This window comes from Mobula hypostoma, chromosome 2, assembly GCF_963921235.1.
Source record: "Mobula hypostoma chromosome 2, sMobHyp1.1, whole genome shotgun sequence".
Taxonomy (NCBI): Eukaryota; Metazoa; Chordata; class Chondrichthyes; order Myliobatiformes; family Myliobatidae; genus Mobula; species Mobula hypostoma.
The window spans coordinates 84416333-84441185 of record NC_086098.1 but is presented as its reverse complement, the minus strand read 5'-3'; the positions used below and the strand labels follow the sequence as shown (position 1 = coordinate 84441185).

Below are 24853 nucleotides of genomic sequence, written 5' to 3'. Positions count from 1 at the left end.
TTTGTACGTTCTCCCCACGGCCGCATGGATTTCCTCTGGGTGCTCTGGTACCTTTTCCTTCACATCTTCCAAAGATGTACAGGTTAGTGAGTTAATTAGTTATGTGTGTAATTGGGTGCATGAGCTCGTTGGGCTGGTTACTGTGCTGAATCTCAAAATAACAATAAATTAAGGGGCAGCACAGTTAGTGTAATGTTATTAAAGGTTCAATTCTGTAAAGAGTTTATGCGTTTTCCACATGACCACATTTTTCCTCCGGGTGCTCCGGTTTCATCTCACATTCCGAAGACGTACCTGTAGGTTAGTAGATTAATAAGTCACAGGGTGTAGGCTCGTTCAGCCTGTTACCATGCTTATCTCTAAATAAACAAAATAAAATAACCTTAGGATGCAGATAGAAACTTCAGTCATCAAGTCCATGCAATCCTGCAATCCCATTCCCTCACTCATATCCCTGAACCCTAATGAATTGACCCTGTTTCGAACTGCCCCAGTTGAGATGGAGCTGGGGTTCTGCACAGCATTAATTTTCTTCATCTGAATTCTCACCTTGTCCTCCCTACTGAAAAATAACTGACACTCTTGAAATTTATTGCAGTCTCTTTTCCTTGAGCACCTCTGCCTTTCGCTAGGCACATTGTCTCACAGTAGGAGGGGTGTGTTGATGAGCATGAAGGGAGTGAGTGTGGGGATGGGATTGCTCTGAAAGTTGGCCTGGATTCAGTGGCCCAAATGACATCCTGCCATGTGATTGCAAAAGTCTCATTAACTGGTGCATGAAGGTGGTAAATCTCAATAGTGTCACATTCTTGACAGCTTGAAATCTTCCTCCCAGGAAGGTCCATTGTGCATGTAAAGGGCAGCACAGTCAAATCGCAGACAGCACAACGTTTTGCAGCGCTGGATGTAGGATCAGAGTTCAATTCCTGCCTCTGTCTCTAAGCTGTTTGTCCATTCTCCCCGTGACCGTGTGGGTTTCCTCTGGGTGCTGTGGTTTCCTCCGAATTCCAAAGATGTATGGGTTAGGTTTAGTAAATTGTGGGCATGTTATGTTGGTGCTGGAAGCATAGTGATGTTTTGGTGATGATTATGCCCAGCATAATCCTCGCTGATTTGATATGTTGCAAACTGTATGTTTTGATGTACATGTGACAGTTAATGCTAAAGTTCAAATTCTCACACATTACCCTTAACCTCTTGCAGGTTAGTTGTGCCAGTCACATTCAAGTAATATCATATACTCTTACTTAACCTACACTTATAAAGCATACAACATTAAGACTACCTCAAGGGTGAATTGCAAGAATTAAAAGGCTTTTCAATAAAAGTAAAATCATGAGACTAAGGGACAGAATTAGGTCATTCATTGTCCTTTGGTTAAAGAAATTCTTCCTTATCTCTGTTCCAAATGGACATCCCTCTATTCTGAGACTATGCCCTCTGGTCCTGGACTCCCCCACTATAGGAAACATCTTCTCCACTTCCACTCTATCTGGGCCTTTCAATATTCAATATGGGTTTCATTTATATCCCCCTCGCTTTCATTCTTTTAAACTCCAGTGAGGACAGGCCCAGAGCCATCAAACATTCCTCATCCATTCACCCCTTTCATTTGTGGATTCATTATTGTGAACCTTCTTTGGACTTTTTCCAATGCCAGCACTATCTTCAGAATCAGAATCAGGTTCATTATCACCGGCATGTGACTAGAAAGGTGTTTACTTAGCAGCAGCAGTTCAATGCAATACATAATCTAGAAGAGAACAAAATAAAAATAACAATAATAAACAAGTAAATCAATTACAGTATACCTATATTGAATAGATTTTAAAAACTTGCAAAAACAGAAATACTGTATATTTTAAAAAGTGACGCAGTGCCCAGGGGTTCAAAGTCCATTTAGGAGTTGGATGGCAAAGGGGAAGAAGCTGTTCCTGAATCACTGAGTGTGTGCCTTCAGGCTTCTGTACCTACCTGATGGTAACAGTGAGAAAAGGGCATGCCCTGGGTGCTGGAGGTCCTTAATATTGGATGCTGACTTTCTGAGACACCTCTCTCTGAAGATGTCCTGGGTACTTTGTAGGCTAGTGCCCAAGATGAAGCTGACTAGATTTATAACCCTCCGCAGCTTCTTTTGGTCCTGTGCCGTAGCCTCTCCATACCAGACAGTGATACAGCCTGTCAGAATACTTAGATAAGATGCTCCCAGGCCCTCAGGCTAACTGGCCTACAATTTCTTTCTGCCTCTCTCCTCTCTTAAATAGTAGAGTGACATTTGCAATTTTATAGTCCACCAGAACCATTTCAGAATCTAGTGATTCTTAAAAGATTACCACTAATCCTTCCACAATCTCTTCAGTTACCTCTTTCAGAATTCAGGTACCTTATCCACCGTCAGACCTTTCCAGCACCTTCTCCTTCATAATAGCAACTACACTCACTTCAGCCCCCAAAACTTCAATTTCTGACATACTGCTAAGACTGATGCAAAATACTTATAAAGTATTTTCTTGGTCTCCCTTTTCTACCTCTCCAGTGTCATTTTCCAGCAGTTGGATATCCACTCCCACTTCTCCTTTAGTCTTTATATATCTCAAAAACTTTTGGTATCCTCTTTTATATTATTGGCTGGCTTACCTTCATAATTCATCATAATTCAATGGGAGGCGAGGGAGGAGATTGCTGAGCCTCTGGCAACGATTTTTGCATCATCAATGGGGACAGGAGAGGTTCCGGAGGATTGGAGAGTTGCAGATGTTCCCTTATTCAAGAAAGGGAGTAGAGATAGCCCTGGAATATAGACCAGTGAGTCCTATTTCAGTGGTTGGTAAGTTGATGGAGAAGATCCTGACAGGCAGGATTTATGAACATTTGGAGAGGCATAATATGATTAGGAATAGTCAGCATGGCTTTGTGAAAAGCAGGTCGTGCCTTACGAGCCTGATTGAATTTTTTGAGGATGTGACTAAACACGTTAATGAAGGTAGAGCAGTAGATGTAGTGTATATGGATTTCAGCAAGGCATTTGATAAGGTACCTCATGCAAGGCTTATTGAAAGTAAGGAGACATGGGATCCAAGGGGACCTTGCTTTGTGGATCTGGAATTGGTGACCAGCGGTGTGCCTCAGGGATCTGTTCTGGGACCCTTACTCTTCATGATTTTTATAAATGACCTGGATGAGGAAGTGGAGAGATGGGTTAGTAAATTTGCTGATGACACAAAGATTGGTGTTGTGGATAGTGTGGAGGGCTGTCAGAGGTTACAGTGGGACATCGATAGGATGCAAAACTGGGCTGAGAAGTGGCAGGTGGAGTTCAGCCCAGATAAATGTGAGGTGGTTCATTTTGGTAGGTCAAATATGATGGCAGAATGTAGTATTAATGGTAAGACTCTTGGCAGTATGGAGGATCAGAGGGATCTTGGGGTCCAAGTCCATTGGACACTCAAAGCTGCTATGCAGGTTGACTCTGTGGTTAAGAAAGCATACAGTGCATTGGCCTTCATCAATCGTGGGATTGAGTTTAAGAGCCCAGAGATAATGTTACAACTATATAGGACCCTGGTCAGACCCCACTTGGAGTACTGTGCTCAGTTCTGGTCACCTCACTACAGGAAGAAAGTGGAAACTATAGAAAGGGTGCAGAGAAGATTTACAAGGATGTTGCCTGGATTGGGGAGCATGTCTTACAAGAATAGGTTGAGTGAACTTGGCCTTTTCTCCTTGGAGAGATGGAGGATGAGAGGTGACCTGATAGAGGTGTATAAGATGATGAGAGGCATTGATCATGTAGATAGTCAGAGGCTTTTCCCCAGGGCTGAAATGGCTAGCACGAAAGGGTATAGTTTCAAGGTGCTTGGAAGTAGGTACAGAGGAGACGTCAGGGCTAAGTTTTTTATGCAGAGAGTGGTGAATGCATGGATTGGGCTGCCGGTAATGCTGGTGGAGGCGGATAAAATAGGGTCTAAAAGAAGATTAAAAGAGGCTCCTGGATAGGTACATAGAGCTTAGAAAAATAGAGGGCTATATGGGTAACCCAAGGTAATTTCTAAAATAAGTACATGTTCTGCAGAGCATTGTGGGCCAAAGGGCCTGTATTGTACTGTAGTTTTTCCTATGTTTCTATCTTTTCTCTTCTTATGGCTTTTTTAGTTACCTTCTGTTTGTTTTTAAAAGCTCTCAATCCTCGAACTTCCCACTAATTTTTGCTATATGATTTTGCTTTTATGCTATCTTCAACTTCCCTTGTCAGCCATAGTTGTGTTATCCTCTCTTTAGAATACTTAATCTTTGGGATGTATCTATCCTGCATCTTGTGAATTTGTGAAATTCCAGCCATTGTTGTTCTGTTGTCATACCTGTGACTGTCCCCTTCCGATCAACTTTGGCCAGCTCCTTTCTCATGCCTTTGTAATTCCCTTTACTCTACTATAATACTGTAGAGTATTAGAGTCACTTTAGATTCTCCCATTCAAACTGCCTTCAAAAGGTTTCTTTACCTTAAGCTCCCTAATCAAATATGGTTCATTACACAACACCCAATTCAGAATTGCCTTCCCCCTAGTGGGCTCAAACACAAGCTGCTCTAAAAAGCCATTCACAAATTCCAGCTCCAACCTGATTTTCCCAATCTTACTGCATATTGAAAAACTCCTTACATACTTTTTCTACTTCCCATTGAAATGTATATCCCACATCTTTGCAACTGTTTGGGGGCCTGCGTACAACTCCCTTCAGGGTCTTTTTACCCTTGCAGTTTCTTAACTCTACAAACGAGGATTCTACATCTTCTGATCCTGTGTCCTCACCACCTATGCCTTTGATATCATAACAAAGCCATCCATCCTTCCCACCTCTGCTTGCCTGCCTGTCCTTTCAATGCAATGTGTATCCTTTGATTTTTTTATTACTAATTTATTATTGCAACACCAACAAATTACATTCAATACAACCAATTGCCAATTACATTTTGACTGTTTAACCCAGTCACACCCCAACCCTCATCACCATCCCCTCTCCACCCCTCTCCCTCCATCCCTCTCCCCTCCACCAACCAACTGAATAGTAGTGCATACACAGACAAAGCATTCCTATTTTAACAAAAAATCTCTTAAGTTAGATACCAAATTTGTCCACATTGAGATTGTGTTTGGTCGTGCATCATTTACTCTTGCTGATGAAAGTTCCAGGTAAGAAATGTCCAAAAAGCTCTGAAGCCAGTGAGTATTTGAAATATCATGGGGAGGTTTCCAACGCTGGACTACAATCTTCTTAGCTGCAGTCAGGCCTGTCAGCCAGACTTTGCGTGTTTTTTCCGTAAGGGAAAGGTGGGAGTCATCATTTAGAAAATGATTCTAATTTATCTGTATTGCTCATCTTCCCCTGGATCTGTTGTTGTAATTTGCAGGTGGAGCCCTGAGTTAACCCCTTCCCACCCCCCCATTCAACCCTTTACTTTGTAACATCTGTGAGTGTCATTTAGCAATGTCAGACACTGAACATTAACATTAACCACCCCCCTCTAGCTCCAACAAGTTAGAAAGGCAAAGCAGTTCTCATAGACAATCATATCAAAGAGACAAGAAAAAAAACCTGGACAAACCCATTAACCTATATAATTAAAACCATTTCCATGTATCCTTGGATTTTAAATTCCAGGTTATGATCTTCTTTCAGCCATGACTCCTACCTGCTGATCTCTATGTTGCAAGACCATCCACCTTATTCTGTATACCTTAAGTCCTCATTACCTTTTTTGATTTTGCCCCCATTTAATACTTAAGCTCATCCCACAAACTAAAATTTGTGCATATTTGTTCACTGTTGTGCCTGCTGCAGATTTTGTGGAAGTTACACATCCTTTTCCCATAATAAACATAGCTGTCATGTTAGTCATATAGCATAGAAACAGGCCTTTCAGCCCATCTAGACCATGCTGAACTGTTATGTCTAGTCCCATCAACCCATACCTTGACCGTAGCCCTCCATACACCTCCCAGCCATGTACTTATCGAAACTTCTCAGATGTTGAAATTGAACCTGAATCCACCACTTCCACTGGCAGCTTGTTTCACAACTCTCATCACTTTCAGAGTGGAGGGGTTCCCTGTCATGTTCTTCTTAAATATTTCACCTTTCAACCTTCACCTACGACCTCAACCAATCTCAGTGGAAAAACTCTGCTTCCCTATCATAATTTAATATGCCTCTATCAAATCTCCTCTCATTCTCCTAGGCTCCAGGGAATAAAATCCAAACCTGTTCAACCTTTCCCTATCACTCAGGCCCTCAAATGCTGGCAAAGGTTACTGCTTCCTCCTAATTCCCAGAAAAAGGATAGTTGTATATCCGTATAACTGATGAAATAGGATGAAAAGTTGGATTTATTAAAACATTCCCAGCAAAAGGATGAAAAGTTGGATTTATTAAAACATTCCTAGCAAAAGGATAGTTGCATATCCGTATAACTGATGAGGTAGGATGAAAAGTTGGATTTATTTTTTTCAGGCTGCTGAAGGCACATGCTACAGTGTGATGAGGATAACAGCTACTTACTGCCAATTTTCCATCTTTCTTCAATTCCCAACTCAGTTTTTTTAAGGTGTTTCCCACTTAAACCTCTTAATTTTCTGCTCCCACTCAATGTTCATAGTGTTGTGCCCACCTTTTAACCTACTCCAACATTAATATAACCCTTCCCTCCCAAATAGCTCAATTTTTCTATCATCCATTTATGTATCTAAGAGTTCCTTATGCCTCTACCACCACCCCTGGCAAGGTGTTCCACACATCCATCACTCTCTGTGTAAGGAACTTACCTCTGACGTCCTCCCTATGCTTTCCTCCAGTACCCCTAAAGTTATGTACCCTGGTTTTAGCCATTTCGGCCCTCAGAAAAAGACTGACTGTTCACTTAATCTATGACTCTTATCATCTTGTACACTCCCATCAAGTCCTTTCTTGGACTTGGGGGAGGGCAGGAGAATGGGGTTGAGAGGGAGAGTAAATCAGCCATAATGGAATGGTGGAAGACTCAATGGGTCGAATGGCCTAATTCTGCTCCTATATCTCATGGTCTTATGACTCTACAACAAAGAAAGAGACAAAAATAAAAGGATTCAGAGTACTTTAATTTTTAGAAATACAAAAATAAGCAGGTTTCTAATATTGGCTTAATAATCAAGACAGTCATATTGTTACATGTGTGTACAAGCCTAGGGCACAGGTACAGCAGCACCAGCTCACAGCCACTATGAAGACTGGTAGCAGACGAGTGACTGCTGATAAAAGTCCACAGGGCCAAGCACAGCTGAGAACGTATATCCCTGATCCTTTCATTCCCACCCCTACATCGTTCAACAATATAGATGATCCGTCCTTTGATAGTAGACGGACTGGAGCAAAGAGGTGTGTTCACACTGCTGGGCCAACAACATTGAAGGTCTTTGATAGTTGTCCCTTCTTGCTTGAAAGCTCACTAGCTATCTTCACTTTTGACAGTAACAGGGGTTTCTGCACAGTTCCTTATTCTTCCACAACTCCAGCAGCTCTTCCGGAGAATACTGGGGGGATGAGAGCGCACCAGGTAGACATTTCTTCTCACACAGCCACCGGGCATCCTTACGGCAAGAGAAGGGAGAGAAAGGTGACATCCTCTTTCTTAATCAATGCTTACTAAATAATGCAATAATGCATTCAATGTGAAGAGCTGCCCAAAGGCAGGTCATCAGAATAAGAGGCACCGATCGAGTGGACGGCCAGAAGCTTTTCCCCAGCCAGAAATGGTTAATATGAGCTGATGGTAAAGGTTAGTGTTTTTTTTTTACAGAGGGTGGTGAGTGCGTGTCCTACTGCTGAGGTGGTGGCAAAGCCAGGTACATTAGGGACACAAGAAACTCTTAGATAGGCACATGGATGACAGGAAAATAGAGGGCTATGTAGGAGGGAAGGGTTGTATTTCAAGCTTTAAGATTGTTTAATGTAATTTCCAGTACACAAGTGTAAAGAAGAATGAAATAATTGTTGTTCTGGATCCAATGCAGCACAGAAAAACACAATTACATAAAGAACACGATAATAACAAAGTGCAGTAAATATAAATACATAAGGTAGCTTCTATACATAGATTGTTCGTAAAGTGATGCTAGGAACAGAAGCAACTACGTAAAGTGACTGACGGGAAATGGTAAAGTAAAAGAAAGTCAGCAGATGCTGGAAATCCAAGCAACACACACAAAATGCTGGAGAAACTCAGCAGGCCAGGCAGCATAAAGGAAAAGAGTACAGTCAACATTTTGGGCCAAGACCCTTCAGCAGGACTGGAGAAAAACAAGTAAGGAGTGAGTGTTAGAAGGTGGGGGGAGGGAAGGGAGAAGCACAAGCTGATAGGTGACACTGGGAGGGGGCGATGAAGTAAAAAGCTGGGAAGTTGATTGGTGAAAGAGATTCAGGGCTGGAGAAGGGGGGATCTGATCATGAAAGAAAGAAAAGGGGGAGAAGCACCAAGGGAGGTGATGCCAGGTAAGGAGATAAAGTGAGGGAAGTAAAAGGGGATGGGGAATGGTGAAGGGGGGGCAGGCATTTCTGGAAGTTTGAGAAATCAATGTTCATGCCATCGGGTTGGATGCTAACCAGAAGGAATATAAGCTCTTGCTCCTCCAACCTGAGTGTGGCTTCATCATGACAGTAGAGGAGGCCATGGACAGAATTGGAAGTGGAATTAAAATGGTGGCCTCTGGGAGATCCCAGTTTTTCAATGATAAAGTACCGGTGGTTGGAGGTGTGGAGGGGTGGGTTAATGGAGGAGTTGAGCAGTCTTTACTGCTTGGTTTTTGAAGCAATACGCTGGAGGAACTCAGCAGGTCGGGCAGCATCTGTGGAAACGAACAGTCAACATTTCGGGCCAAGACCCTTCGTCAGGACTCGGCCTGAAATGTTGACTGTTCGTTTCCACAGATGCTGCCCGACCTGCTGAGTTCCTCCAGCGTGTTGTGCGTGTTCCTTTGACCCCAGCATCTGCAGAGTATTTTGCGTTAACTGTTTTTGAGTCTGGTGGTCCAGGTATGGTTGCTGCATTATTGCTTTCCTGATGGGAGTGGGATAGAGTCCCTGAGCAGGATGGGTGGGATCCTTCATGATGTTACTGGCCCTTTTCCAAATATATGTCCTTGATGGCAGGTAGGCTGAGGCTGGTCATGCGTTGGGCAGTTTTGACTATCCACTGTAGCGCCTTCCTGGCTGCTACAGTGCAGTTTCTTCGAGTTGGTTAAAAGGTCAGCACAACATTGTGGGCCAAAGGGCCTATAACTGTGCTGTACTGTTCTATGAATGAGAGAGAACAACAGGGTTGAATCTTCAGGAAAGACACAGGCATTTCGAACAAGCTTACCCCACAGAAGCTTGACAAGCTATGCCCTGAGCTTCTCAATGTGGGTGAAGACCGAAAGAAGTAATTTTATTGATAGCAGACCTACCAACATTTTGTGCACTGCTCTCAACAGAAACGTATTCCTTTTCAATGACTGCCTTTAAATTACTGTGCTGATACTGGTCCGAAATGGAATAGTTCACATTATGTCGGTGTATGAGTGATACGTTAGTGTATTATGTCTGCAGGACTGGTAGCTTAATTAGTTCCTATTTAAAAAATTGTATTTGGAACTGGTGGAGCAAATAAGAATGAAATAGGGTTAGTAAGACCATAACACACTGGAGCAGAATTAGGCCATTCAGCCCATCGAGTCTGCTCCACCATTCCATCGTAGCTGGTTTGTTATAACTGCATGGTAATGTTGCAACACAAACAAAATGCTGAAGGAACTCAGCAAGCCAGGCAGTATCTAGGAAAAGAGTACAGTCGATGTTTTGAGCCAAAACCCTTTGGCAGGACAGCCGAAGGGTTTCGGCCTGAAACGTCGACTGTACTCTTTTCTATAGGTGCTGCCTGGCCTGCTGAGTTCCTCCAGTATTTTGTGTGCGTTGCTCGGATTTCCAGCATCTGCAGATTTTCTCTTGAAGGTAATGTCGTAGTTTTATAATACTCTGGTTAGACCACACTTGGAGTATTGTGTTTAGTTCTGGTTTCTGGAAGGATGTGGAAGCTTTAGAGAGGGTGCAGAGGAGATTTGCCAGGATGCTGTCTGGATTAAAGAACATGCCTTATGTGGAATGGTTGTACGAGCTGAGGCTTTTCTCTTTGGAGCAAAAGAGTGTGAGAGGTGACATGATGGGGTAGGTAGGGTGGGCAGCCAATGACTATTTTTCCAGGGTGGAAATGTCTATTACCAGAGAGTATTTTGAAATGCAGGTGTCAGTCACCTTTTGAAGTAGCAAGTGACAGAGCAACATCTTGCAGGGTGGTTGTCCTGTTGAAAACTGAAGGTCTTGTCTGGAGTGAGTCTTATTTGAGCCGATAGAAAGAAAGGAGGTGTAAATGGATAGGCCATTATGTGAGTGGGCCAGTGTGAGAGTGGTCTAGCTTTGGCTCAACAGGCTTGAGCAAGAACAGGTGGATGTTCTAAGTAAGTTTCTATTAAGTTTGTTTTCCTGTTAGTACATAGGTATTGCACTGATATTGGGTCCAGAGTTGGTACCATGGTCCTTGGAGGACCTTTGGGAGTCCTCCAGTCTCCCTAGAGACTGTGTTAAGGAACTGGAGCTGCAGCTCGATGACCTTTGGCTCTTACAGGAGAATGAGGTGAGGGGTAGATGGGAGCTACAGGGAGGTGTCATCTCTAAGTTGCAGGAGGCAGATACCTGGATGACTGTCAGGAAAGGGAATGGAAGTAAGCAGCCCCTGTGGCCATTCCCTTCAATAGTAAGTATACCACTTTGGATATTGTTGGGTGGGGGAGGGGGAGCTGACAGGGAGAAGCCACAGTGAGCTGGTCTCTGGAGGTGAGGCTGGGTCTGTGGCTCAGAAGGGAAGGGGGTACAAGAGCAGTACAGAGTGATAGGGGATTCCATAGTCGGGGGGCAGACGGGAGCTTCAGTGGATGTGATAAAGAAACCCAGATGGTATATTGTCTCCCAGATGCCAGGATCAGGGATGTCTCGGATTAGGTCTTCAGCATGCTAAAGGGGGAGGGTGAACAGCCAGAATTTGGTACATATTACTATCAATGACATAGGAGGAAATGGGAGGAGGTTCTGAAGAGAGAATAAAGGGAGTTAAGTAGAAAGCTGAAAAGCAGGGCCTCCTGGGTGTGCCGCGTGCCACTGAGGGGACAGGGATTCAGATTTCTGGATCATTGAGAACTGTTCTGGGGAAGCACTGTATGGCCTGTACAAGGACAGGTTACACCTGAACCTGAGGGGGGAAGCAATATCTTTGCGGGCAAGCTTGCTAGAGCTATTTAGACCAATTTGGCAGGGGGCTGGGAACCGGAGGGATAGGGCAGTTGGTAGACAAGTAGGTGCAGTGTGTAGTGAGACTGAGGAAGGACAGGCCTATGACAGGGCAAAATTGCAGTCAATGGGATGAGTTGAAGTGTAACATGGGGTAAAATCGAAGCGGGTGATGAATACAAGACTGAAGGTGTTATATTTAAATGCAGACAATATACAGAATAGGGTAGACAATGTAGCGCAATTCGAGATTGGCAGGTACGATGTTGGGGGGCATCACTGAGACATGGCTGATAGTATCAAAAGGACAGGCAGGTAGGCAGAGGGGCTGGGGTGGCTTTGTTGGCAAAAAATCATATTGAATCCTTAGAAAAAGATGACATAGGATCAGAAGATATACAATCCTTGTGAGTGGAGCTAAGAAACTGCAAGGGTAAAAAGATCCCAATGGCAGTTGTATACAGGGTTCCAAATAGCAGCCAGAATGTGGGATACAAATTACAATGGCAGATAGAAAAGGCAAGTAAAAAGAACTATTGTACGATAGTCATGAGGGATTTCAATATTCAGGTGGAATGGGAAAATCAGGTTTGTATTGGAGTCCAAGAAAGGGGATTTGTGGATGGGTTTTTAGAGCAGTTTGTGGTTTTACCCACTAGGGAAAAGGCACTTTTGGATTGGCTGTTGTATAATGAACCAGACTTGATTAGGGACTTTAAGGTAAAGAAGCCTTGGGAAACATTGACTTAATATGATGGAACAACAGGAATTCTGCAGATGCTGGAAATTCAAGCAACACATATCAAAGTTGCTGGTAAACGCAGCAGGCCAGGCAGCATCTATTGGAAGAGTTTCAGTCGACGTTTCAGGCCGAGACCCTTCATCAGGACTAACTCCTGACGAAGGGTCTCGGCCTGAAACGTCGACTGAAACTCTTCCAATAGATGCTGCCTGGCCTTACTATGATGGAATTCACCCTGCAGTTTGAGAGGGGCAAGGTAAAGTCAGATATATCTGTATTTACAGTGGAATAAAGGGAATTACAGAGACGTAAAGAGAGGAGCTGGCCAAAGTTGATTGGAAGAGGACATTAGCACGGATGATGGCAAAACAACAATGGCTAGAGTTTCTGGAGATCATTTGGAAGGTGCAGGATAGATACATCTCAAAGATGAATAAGTATTCTGAAGGGAGGGTGAGGCAACCGTGGCCGGCAAGGGAAGTCAAAGACAGCACAAAAACAAAAGAGGAGGCATACAATATAGCAAAAATCAGTGGGAGGTTACATGATTAGGAAGCATTTAAAATCCAACAGAAGGCAACTAAATAGCCTTAACGAGGGAAAAGATGAAATATCAGAATCAGGTTTATTATCACTGGCATGTGACATGAAATAATACATAATCTAGCAGAGAGAGGGAGAGAAAAAAAACAAAACAATAAACGAGTAAATCAATTACGTATATCAAATAGATTATTTTTTTTAAAGTGCAAAAACAGAAATACTGTATATTAAAAAGAGTGAGGTAGTCCATTTAGGAATCAGAGGGCAGAGGGGAAGAAGCTGTTCCTGAATCACTGAGTGTGTGCCTTCAGGCTTCTGTATCTCCTACCTGATGGTAACAATGAGTAAAGGACATGCCCTGGGTGCTGGAGGTCCTTAATAATGGACACTGCCTTTCTGAGACACCGCTCTCTGAAGATGTCCTGGATATTTTGTAGGCTAGTGCCCGAGATGGAGCTGACTAGATTTACAACCTTCTGCAGCTTCTTTCGAAATATGAAGGTAAGCTAGACAATAATATAAAAGAGGATACCACAGGTTTTTTCAAATATATGAAGAATAAAAGAGAGGCGAGAGTGGATATCACACAGCTGGATAATGATGTTGGAGAGGTAGTAATGGGGGTCAAGGAAATGGCAGGGGGCCTAATAGGTATTTTGTGTCAGTCTGCAATATGCAAGACACTAGCAGTACGGTAGAAGTTTGAGAGTGTCGGGGCTGAAGTGAGTGTCGTTGCTTTTACTAGGGAGAAGGTGCTTGGGAAGCTGACAGGTCTGAAGGTAGATAAGTCACCTGGACCAGATGGACCACACCCCAGGGTTCTGAAAGAGGTAGCTGAAGAGATTGTGGAGGCATTAGTAATCTTTTAAGAATCACGAGAGTCTGGAATGGTTCCAGAGGACTTAAAATTGCAAATGTCATTTCACTCTTTAAGAAGGGAGGGAGGCAGAAGAGAGGAAATTATAGGCCACTTAGCCTGACTTTAGTTGTTGGGAAGATGCTGGAGTCCATTATTAAGGAAGAGGTTTTGGGGTACTTGGAGGCACATGATTAAAGGCCAAAGTCAACATGGTTTCCGTAAGGGGAAATCTTGCCTGACAAATCTGTTGGAATTCTTTGAGGAAATAACAGGAAGGACAGACAGAGGAGATTCAGTGGATGTTGTTTACTTAGATTTTCAGAAGACTTTAGAGGAGGTGTGAACAATATGAAGCCAGGTGGAGGGGATTGTAGTATTGTGGAAGCAGGGAGTTTACAGAAGGACTTAGATTGGGAGAATGGCAAGAAGGTGCAGATGAAATATAGTGTCGGGAACTGTATGGTTGTGCACTTTTGTAGAAGGTATAAAAGTATAGACTATTTTCTAAATGGGGAGAAAATTCAAAAATCAAAGATGCAAAGGAACTTGGGAGTTCTTGTGCAGGATTCCCTAAGTTAACTTGTAGGTTGAGTTGGTGGTAAGAAACGCAAATGCAATCTTAACATTGATTTCAAGAAGGCTAGAATAGAAGAGCAAGGATGTAATGCTGAGGCTTTATAAGGCATTGGTCAGACCACACTTGGAGTACTGTGAGCAGTTTTGGGCTCCTTATCTAAGAAAAGATGTACCGATATTGGAGAGCATCCAGCGAAGTTTCATGAGAACAAAAGGGATGACCTATGTGGAGCATTTGATGGCTCTGGGCCTATATTCGCTGGAGTTTAGAAGAATTGGGGGACGGGGGAAATCTCATTGAAACCTATTGAATATTGAAAGGTCCAGATAGAGTGGATGTTGGGAGGATGATGTTCCCTATAGTGGGTGAGTCTAGGACCAGAGGGCACAGCCTCAGACTAGAGGGAGATTCATTTGGAACAGAGATGGGGAGGAATTTCTTCAGACAGAGCATAGTGAATCTGTGGAATTCACTGCCACAGGTGACTGTGGAGGCAAAGTCATTGAGTATATTTAAAGCGGAGGTTGATAGTTTATTGATTAGTCAGGGCATCAAACATTATGGGAAGAAGGCAGGAGATTAGAGTTAGGAGGGATAATAATAAATGGAGGACGTTATAGTGGGACGTTAGAAGTAGGTTTTTACACAGAGTAGTGGATGTGTGGAACACACTGCCAAGGGTGGTGGTAGACATTTAAGAGATGATCAGACAGACACATGGATATAGGGAAAATGGAGACTTGAGCAGGCACTTGCATGATCTTGGAGCAGGTTAAAAGGTCGGGACAACATCGTGGGCTCGACAGCTTGTACTGTGCTGTAGGGTTCTATGTTCTCAGCGTGTGAATGGGTGTAAGTACTTGATTGTTTAGACTTGCTGGGCGAAAGGACCTATTTCCATGCTGTTTTACTCTAAGCCTTCTCTGACTCTTAAAATGTTCTCTAATAAACTCACAAGGGTTGGAGAAGAAAGGAAGGATGTATCGAAGGAAAAAGTAGATTAATGAGGGAAACAAGAAAAAAGGTGGAGAAAAGGCAGATTAAAGCAAGTTGCTGCAAAGATCAGCCACTTCTACAAATAAACTTTGCATGTTTCAATCTTCCCCTTGTCAAAGGCAATGCGGTAGAAAGTGACTCACCTGATGTCGCTGAGGTCCAACAGCAGCCATCCAGATGCCCATGCTAACGTCTTCACCCTGCAGACACATTTTCACACCCACCATGTGAACTATTCCATTTAAACACTTAGGAAAATATCAGCACATTAACTTAAAGACGCTCATTGAAAAGGAGTAAGTGTTCTATTACGAGCAGCATACACAAAATGCTGTGGTTTCTCAGTAATTCGGGCACTATCTACAGAGAAGATGAAGGTAACGCACAACTGTGGAACACTCCCCAAATCACAATGTCATAGCAGTCCCTTGGTAGCAGCAGTGAGGAAATACTTCACAATGATAACCACAGGAGGTTCAACGCAGGCCCACATCACTGTCTCAGCAATAACTGGAGTGGGGGATAAAATTCACCCTTACCAGAGAAAGCTGCCTCCCGTCTTACTGAAAAATCTAGACTTTGTTTTGACAGTTGGATTTCCTGGTTTCACTTTTTGAAGGCAATAAATATGAAATTAAGATCTGGTTTTCTTACAATGTTACTTCTGCTTATTATAATCTGCTAATTTTAAACCCTTTATAATGCGCTGGTTTCCACCAATAATCCAAAGATGTATATGTGAGTAGTTTGATTTGTCACATGGGTGCAACTGGGTGGCACGGGCTTGTTGGGCCAGAAGGGCCTGTCTCATCGTACACTGCAGAGAACAATTGGTCGAGACTGCAAGTTGTGATGAGGGACTAATTCCACGACTGTGTGGCGCAGCTCCAGCAGGGAAGCTTGGCAGACCCTGGCCAGCCTTCATCCCGTCATTCCTGCTGTACATGCTTAAAATTTTAAACTAAAGGGAAAACAAACCCAGTGTACTTACAACTTCAGTTAAAACCCATAGGGCTGCACCTGTACCTGATAGACTTTGAGCGTCCTTGCGTTATCGGCCAGCCACTGGATCAGGTTGTGAGAAGCAACATAACCAGAACCACAGGCGAAGTCGGGATACACCAGGCTTGGGTATTCCAGCTCCATCCACTTCCCACTGCCATCCACTGCCCAGTTCTGCCTGAAACTGGGGAAATCACAGCAGGCGAATGAGTGAGCTGCAGCTTTTAGTCAATGTATAAAATCATGCTCTCGATGCTGACAATCTGAGGTGGTTAAAAGTCAAAACAAAATAAATTATCAAAGTATGCATATGTTACCAAATACTAGCTTGAGATTCATTTACTTACATGCATTTACAATAAAATAAAGAAACATAATAGAATGCAAGAAAAACTATATATATGTATATAAAGACAAATTATGCAAATAAAAATACTGAGAACACAAGTTGTAGAATCTTTGAAAGAGAGTCTGTAAGGATGGGGAACCAGTTCAGAATAGTGGTGAGTGAAGTTATCCACATTAGTTCTTATGCTGCATGCATTCAAATATAACACTTACAGTCCACTATTTGTTGCTTTCTGTTTTAATTGCACCATGCCTCTATTGCCCTGTAACTCATCCCACTGGCTGTGATTATGACTTATTTATTGCCTGTCCTTTCTATCATCTCTGTTGCATGCTATCTTTGATTTATTTCTGTTTTCCCCTTCCTCAGCCCTATTACTCCTGTTCCCATCCCCCTGCCAAATTAGTTTAAACCCTCCCTAACAGCTCTATTAAACCTGCCTGCTGGGATATTGGACCCCTTTGGGTTCAGGTGTAACCTGTCCTTTTTGTACAGGTCATACTACCCCCAGAAGATTCCCCAGTGAACCAGGAACCCAAAGTCCTGCCCCCTACACCAGTCTCTCAGCCACGCATTAATATGCCTGTTAGCATGTGACACAAGTAGCAATCCCGAGATTACTACCCTGGAGGTCCTGCTTTTCAGCTTCCTACCCAACTCCCTGAATTCTCTCTTCAGGACCTCCTCTCTTCTTCTACCTATGTCATTGGTACCATCGTGTACCAAGACTTCTGGGTGTTCACCCTCTCCCTTCAGAATATTCTGCACCCGATCTGAGACTTCCCGTACCCTGGCACCTGGGAGGCAACACACCATGCGGGTATCTCTATCACGCTGACAGAAGCTCCTATCTCTTCCCCTCACTATGGAATCCCCTATGACTACCACATTCCTCATCTTCTCTCCCTTCTGCACCACGGAACCGGGCTCAGTGCCAGAGTCCCGATCACCGTGATCGTCCTCTGTCAGATCACCCCTCTCAACAGCATCCAAAATGAGATAATGGTTACTGAGGGTGATGGCCACAAGGGTGCTCTCTACTATCTAGTCACCCATTTATCTAACTCTTGCAGCCACTGGGTGACTAACTCCCTGTAGCTCCTCTCTGTCTCCTGCTCACTTTTCCTAATAAGCTGTAGGTCATCAAGCTGCAGCTCCAGATCACAAACACAATCTCTCAGGAGCTGCATCTCGGTGCACCTTCCTTGGTACACAAAGGAATGTATAAAAATTACTATAAATTACAGTAAGAATATGTTTTAAAATAAATAAATTGTGCTAATCAAGAGCAAATCATGCCAAATAGTGAGCAACACTCGCAAAATGGTGGAGGAACTCAGTAGATCAGGCAGCACCTGGACTCGTCCTGTTAAAATGTCTCGGCCCAAAATATCAACCTTTTCCCCCTCCATAGATGCTGCCTGTCCTGCTGAGTTCCTCCAACATTTTGTGTGTGTTGCTTTGTATGTCCGGTATCTGCAGAATCTCTTGTGCAAAATAGTGAGATAGTGTTCATGGACTGTTCAGAAAGCTAATGGCAGGGGGGGAAGCCATTCCCAAAACGCTGAGGAGTGTCTGTCTTCAAGAACCGCTTCTTCCCCTCTGCCATCAGATTTCTGAACAGATATTTGGTAACTGGATCCACAGAGCATGTCCCAACAGAAAGAATGATGAACCATGTTAAACATATCCTCATTATCAGAGGCACATCATCACAGCTGTTTACTGAGTGTCACCTACCTACTCTTGCTATGAAGCCCTGCTTATCTCACCGTCTGAACTGAAAGAGTTAACACATGAGGAATGTTTGATGGCTCAGTGCCTGTATATGCTGGAATTTAGAAAAAATGAGGGGGGATATCTCATTGAAACCTACCAAATAAGGAAAGGCTTGGATAGAGTGGACGTGGAAAGGATGTTTCCAATAGCGAGAGGGTGTAGAGTCAGAGGGCACAGCCTCAGAATAGAAGTACATCACTTTAGAACTGAAATGAGGGGGAATTTCTTCAGCCAGCGGTTCATACCATAGACTGCTGTGGAAGCCAGTTCATTGGGTATATTTAAAGCAGAGGTTGATAGGTTCTTGATTAGTTAGGATATCAAAGGTTACGGGGAGAAAAACAGAGAATGAGATTGACAGGGAAAAATCAGCCATGATGTAGATGGAGCAGACGCGATTGGCCAAATGGCCTAATTTTGCTCCTATGCCTCATGGTCTTGGGATGAACTAAATGTAAAGGACTTACGAATACACAGATACTGACTTTCCCCACCATATGTTCGTTGCCTCCAGCCTGTCCCCTGCTCTCTCCAGCACAGCCTCCACATCCACATAACAATCATCGTCAGTTTTCAATAATAACCGAAAGTTTGTTGAGTCCACAGACCTGTGTGTAACAAAAGATATCATATCACTAAAAATATCTCCAGCAGGCAGTGTCTGGAATATGCTCAACCCCCACGCTTAAAATGGTAGAGTGAACGTATTGAGTTTAAAACACAAAGAAGGATATGTATGCTTTGCATTGTATAGGGGTGGTACAGTATCACAGGGACTGCAAAGTATCACAGTGGTCTGTGCAACTCTTTACAGTGCCAACAATCCAGGTTCAATTCTCACTGTTGTCTGTAAGGAATTTGTATGTTCTCCCCATGACAAAATTGTGTGCAGTTTTGGTCACCAAATTACAGGAAGGATATTAGTAAGGTTGAAAGAGTGCAGAGAAGGTTTACAAGGATGTTGCCGGGACTTGAGAAACTCAGTTACAGAGAAAGGTTGAATAGGTTAGGACTTTATTCCCTGGAGTGTAGAAGAATGAGGGGAGATTTGATAGAGGTATATAAAATTATGATGGGTATAGATAGAGTGAATGCAAGCAGGCTTTTTCCACTGAGGCAAAGGGAGAAAAAAACCAGAGGACATGGGTTAAGGGTGAAGGGGGAAAAGTTTAAAGGGAACATTGGGGGGTCTTCTTCACACAGAGAGTGGTGGGAGTGTGGAATGAGCTGCCAGATGAAGTGGTAAATTCAGGCTCACTTTTAACATTTAAGAAAAACTTGGATAGGTACGTGGATGAGAGGTGTATGGAGGGATATGGTCCAGGTGCAGGTCAGTGGGACTAGGCAGAAAAATGGTTCGGCACAGCCAAGAAGGGCCAAAAGGCCTGTTTCTGTGCTGTAATGTTCTACGACAGTGTGGGCTTCCTCCAGGTGCTCCAGTTTCCTGCCACATTCTATAGACATTCATATGGGTTAGAGTTGGTGAGTTGTGGGCATGCTTGGTTGGCGCTGGAAGTGTGGCAACACTTACAGGCTGCCCCCAGGACATCCTTGAACCGCATTGGTCGATGATGCAAACAATGCATTTCACTGTATGTTCAATGATCTGACAAATAAAGCTAAATTTTTAAAATTGTATTTCCTGTGTATATTTTTTAAAAACTAAAACATAAATTTTAAATTATAAGAAGTTTCAGTGCTATAGCCAGTGGTCCCCAGCTTGTGGGCCGCGGGCCGATACATTGCCGTGGAGAATGCAGTGGTGGCCGGAACGATTGCCAATTGCGACGCCTCCGATCTGGGCCGACATTTACGTGCCGGGCGGCACCTAATTAATTAGCTTGTTTATTTCGGCTTTTTTCTCAAAGATGTGCTGGGTGTGTTCCGGCCACCGCTGCACCACTGCATTCTTCGCGGCAATGTACCGGTCCGTGGCCCGGAGGTTGGGGGCCACTGGTTATAGCGACCACCTGCAATTCATGTTTGATTCTGGAGTGCAGTTTGAACTCAAAACAATCTAGATCAGATTGCCCAGAGATACTGACAGAGGCACATTTGACACCACAAATGGATAGAGTGATGAACATTCCTTACCACTGATAAAACTGCAGTAACTTGTGTGGCACGTTTCTGTAGGTGTCCACCACGTCTACAAAAACAATATCCTGATAGGTTTGGCTTTCTTCTTGTAAGGCAGCATCCTCTTCTCTGAGCTTATTCCTGTGGCTTTCAAACCTCCTGGCCTTTGTGGCAAGGCTTTCTAAGAGTGAATCACCCTCTGAAAAAGAAAGACAGGGCTGTCAGCTAGTGTTAATGCTTGGAGGAGGCCCTGTTCCTCGTGAGACGGAAGGAAGAAGTGATGAGAGGATAATGCTGTCCACACTGATCCTGGGTTGAGTGGCTTTGTTCTGCAATTAAACAGACTCGAACTTAAGTTTAGAAGCAAGTGAGATGGTATCATTGACACGTTCGGAGATTGATAGAATAGATGCAGGGTTTGTGTTCCTCCTGGATGGAAGGCAAATGTAATGTTAGCATTCATTTTGAGAAGACTCAAATATAAAAGCAAGGATGAAATGCTGAGGCTCTATAACGTATTGATCAGACTGCATTGGAGTATTGTGAGCACTTTTGGGCCTCTTATCTAAGAAAGGATGTGCTGGCATGGGAGAGGGTTTAAATCCTGGGAATAAAAGGGTTAAACTTTTAGGAGTGTTTGATGGTTCTGGGCCTGCACTCAGTGGAGTTTAGAAGAATGAGATGGATCTCTTTGAAATCTACTGAATATTAAAAGGCCCAGATAGAGTGGAAGTGGAGAGGATGTTTCCAGCAGTGGGAGAATCTAGGACCAGAGCGCAGCCTCAGAATAGAGTAGAGGTGAGGGGGAATTTCTTCAGCCAATCTGTAGAAGTCATTGCCACAGACAGCTGTGGCAGTCAAGACATTGGGTTTAAAGCAGAGGTTGATAGGTTCTAGATTAGGAAGAGCATCAAAGGTTACAGGGAGAAGGCCAAAGAATGGGGTTGAGAGGGATAATAAATAAGCCATGATTGAATGGCAGAGCAGACTCGATGAGCCGATTGGCCTAATTCTGCTTTTATGGCTTATAGTCTACCGGTTTCATTACTGGGCCACTCTCATGGTGTCTACTAGGGTATCACTGGGCCTCTCCCCCCTTGGTGTCTACTAGGGGCATCACCGGGCCCCCTCATGGTGTCTACTAGAGTATCACTGGGCCCACTCATTGTGTCTACTAAGGTATCACTGGGCCCCCTCATGGTGTCTACTAGAGTATCACTGGGCCCCCTCATGGTGTCTACTAGGGTATCACTGGACCCACTCATGGTGTCTACTAGAGTATCACTGGGCCCCCTCATGGTGTCTACTAGGGTAACACTGGGCCCCCTCATGGTGTCTACTAGGGTATCACTGGGCCCCCTCATGGTGTCTACTAGAGTATCACTGGGCCCCCTCATGGTGTCTGCTAGGGTATCACTGGGCCCCCTCATGGTGTCTACTAGGGTATCACTGGGCCCACTCATGGTGTCTACTAGGGGCATCACTGGGCCCCCTCATGGTGTCTACTGGGGTATCACTGGGCCCACTCATGGTGTCTACTAGGGGCATCACCGGGTCCCCTCATGGTGTCTACTAGGGGCATCACCGGGACCCCTCATGGTGTCTACTAGGGGCATCACCAGGCTGCCTTCATGCTGTCCTTACATCAATTGTTTCTGACAGCTTAAAAAGTTATAATGAAACTGAGGGCAGTTTCTAAAAAGTTAATGTGACATCATTAGCAAGGTAGTCAGAATTTGCCTCAGTTTGTTAGCTTACAAGACCATTTCAGTGGGTAGTTTGGGTTGGCTCCATTAACGAAGCATTGGAATTGTATACGAGCCCAGGCTGGGGCACAACTGCAACCTAATCAACACTAGTGAACCCATCCGGTTAGTTTAACAATCCTGTCCTGGTCCAACCATGTGATGTCATAGCCAAAAAAGTTCACCAATGTTCTACTTCCTCAGAAAGCAACTCTCCATCAACCCTTAGCAACTTTTATCAATGTGCCATAGAACAGCATTCTGTCTGATAACTGCTCTGCCCATTGTAGAGATTTGTGGACACAGCTCAGAAGCTATCCTTCCCTTCATGGACTCTGTCTATACTTAATCGTTGCCTCAGTAAAGCGGCCAGCATATTCAAAGACCCCACCCACCCTGACATTCTCTTTTCTCCCCTCTCCCGTCAGGCAAAACATACAATAGCCTAAAAGCAGGTACAGTACCACCAGGCTGAAGGACAGCTTCTACCCTGCTCTTGGATAGATCTCTTGTACAACAAAATGGTCGCCTGAGCTCACAGTCTTCCTCATTATGATCTCATAAACATTATCATTGACCTTCATTGCACTTTCTCTGTAGCTGTAACACTCTATTCTGCATTGTTACTGATTTACTTTGTTTTGGCTCAATGCTCTGTATAATGATCTGCTCTGTATGAACAGTATGCGAGACAAGCTTTTCAATACATCTTCATATATGTGACAACAACCCAAAACTAATACCAATCCAACAACTCTGGATCATTTCTAACTACACAAACCCTTCAAATCCTCAAGCAGCCCATGATATAGGATCTGAGCTTCTGTTTCCTACATTCGTCCACAAACAAAACACTGGAGACAGTACTATCAGTACGGCCGTTGGCTCACAAGGAGCTCATCCGTACTATCACTTTTAACCTCAACCCTCCAACTGTGCTCCTTTTTCTCCTTAATCCCTGTGTGTTCACAGATGCTGACTGACCTGTTGAGGTCATCCAGCAGCTCACTTATTACTCCAGATCCCAATATCCGCAGTCTCTTGTGTCTCCATTTTACTAAAACTACTCCAGAGGTGAAGGAGATGCACTGACAACCTGTACCCTTCTACTGAGATTATATTGCCTGGTTCTAGACCCTTCAACCAGGGGAAACATCCACCCCACCTCACCCCCTTCCTCCACCCTGTGGAGTGACAATTTCAATTAAATCCTTCCTCATTCTCACAAACCCAAGACAAGGCAAAGAGGCTGTCAGAGAGGTCTGGTTTAAACTGAGTCCTGTTGAGGGGTCTTGGCCGAAACGTTAACTCATTATTCTTCTCCATAGATGCTACCTGTCCTGCTGAGTTCCTCCAGCATTGTGTGTGTGTTATTCTGGTTGATATCATGAATAAGTGGGTAGGATAAATGAAGAGCAAATTTTCAGTGGTGGTTGGGTCAAGGACCAAGGGACACGGATGAGCAAAAGTACCAGACACAAATAGGGATATGCAACAAGTGGTCAGGGTCTGCTGTACACATCCTTACAGAAGAGATTCAAACAGGAACTTAACAGGATCCTGTAGGGAGATGGGGAAGGAGCAGGGCACAAGGTGATATCAAAGACCAGGTGTAATTCAGTGGCATCCTGTGTTCGTAGTGCCAACAATCATGACCACAGAATCCCCAGACTGTTTTACGTCCAGTTAAATATTAAGTGCAGTAATGCTACACTGTAAGAGTGGCTTTCTGAGGATGTTGAGTCACAGGACCCAGAATTTCCTGCCCACTAACTCTCTGCATCTCCATCTTGTCAGCATGCTCAGATATTGAAAGGTTGAGAGTCTGACATGGTTATCTGGTGCAGGAGTGAGGGGTTGAGGGTCTGACATGATTATCTGGTGCTGGAGTGAGGGGTTAAGAATCTGACATGATTATCTGTTGCAGAGTGAGGGGTTGAGACTCTGACATAGTTATCTGGAGCTGGAGTGAGGGGTTGAGACTCTGACATGATTATCTGGTGCTGGAGTGAGGGGTTGAGACTCTGACATGATTATCTGGAGCTGGAGTGAGGGGTTGAGACTCTGACATGATTATCTGGTGCAGGAGTGAGGGGTTGAGGGTCTGACATGGTTATCTGGAGCTGGAGTGAGGGGTTGAGACTCTGACATGGTTATCTGTTGTTGGGCGATCCAGTTTGCTCACTGAATGACATACCGTGGATGGTGTAGGTAAAGCCTCCAGCCACAGCTGCCACATCCTGACCGAATCCGTCCTGGATCACTTCCTTCTCAGCCTGCAGCTGTGCCTGATGCAAACACAAAATCATTTAATGGGGCAAGTAGGATGGCAAGGAGAAACCAGACTCAAACAAACTACAACATGCTCACTCATACACAGATCTCACACTCACTGCTATGTTCATGTCCAGTTACACACACTTAACTAAAGGGCCCCTCCCACAGTGTGACCTGCCTCGGGGCTGCTCCTCACACAGAGTGATGGTCCCTTAGTGTTGCCCCGCCCACAGCAAGATGCTGCCTTGGTGCTACACCTTCCACAGCTCACACTCTCTCAGTACAGCTCACACTCTCTCAGTACTGCCCCCACCGACAGTGAGATGTTCTCTCAGTACTGCCCCTCCCACAGTGAGATGTTCTCTCAGTACTGCCCCTCTCACAGAGATGTTCTCTCAGTACTGCCCCTCCCACAGTGAAATGTTCCCTCAGTACTGTCCCTCTCACACAGATGCTCTCTCAGTACTGCCCCCACTGACAGTGAGATGTTCCCTCAGTACTGCCCCTCCCACAGTGAGATGTTCTCTCAGTACTGCCCCTCTCACAGAGATGTTCTCTC

General features: G+C 44.2%; 1 protein-coding gene across 3 annotated transcripts in view; it reads right to left on the bottom strand.

Annotated features, from left to right (window-relative positions):
• Positions 1–7134: 7134 nt before the first annotated feature.
• b3galnt2 (beta-1,3-N-acetylgalactosaminyltransferase 2) overlaps positions 7135–24853 on the bottom strand; it is a 42905-nt gene continuing 25186 nt past the window's right edge. Inside the window, exons 7-12 of one of the 3 annotated variants that reach the window (XM_063039597.1) lie at positions 24215–24305; positions 20288–20471; positions 18661–18801; positions 16090–16249; positions 15207–15263; positions 7135–7619 (exon numbers count right to left, since the gene is read on the bottom strand). In XM_063039597.1, coding sequence (XP_062895667.1) covers positions 7488–7619; positions 15207–15263; positions 16090–16249; positions 18661–18801; positions 20288–20471; positions 24215–24305 — 765 coding nt within the window. In that variant the 3' untranslated portion in view covers positions 7135–7487. The remainder of the gene's footprint in view (positions 7620–15206; positions 15264–16089; positions 16250–18660; positions 18802–20287; positions 20472–24214; positions 24306–24853) is intronic. The other 2 variants (XM_063039607.1, XM_063039600.1) reach the window with 2 other exon arrangements.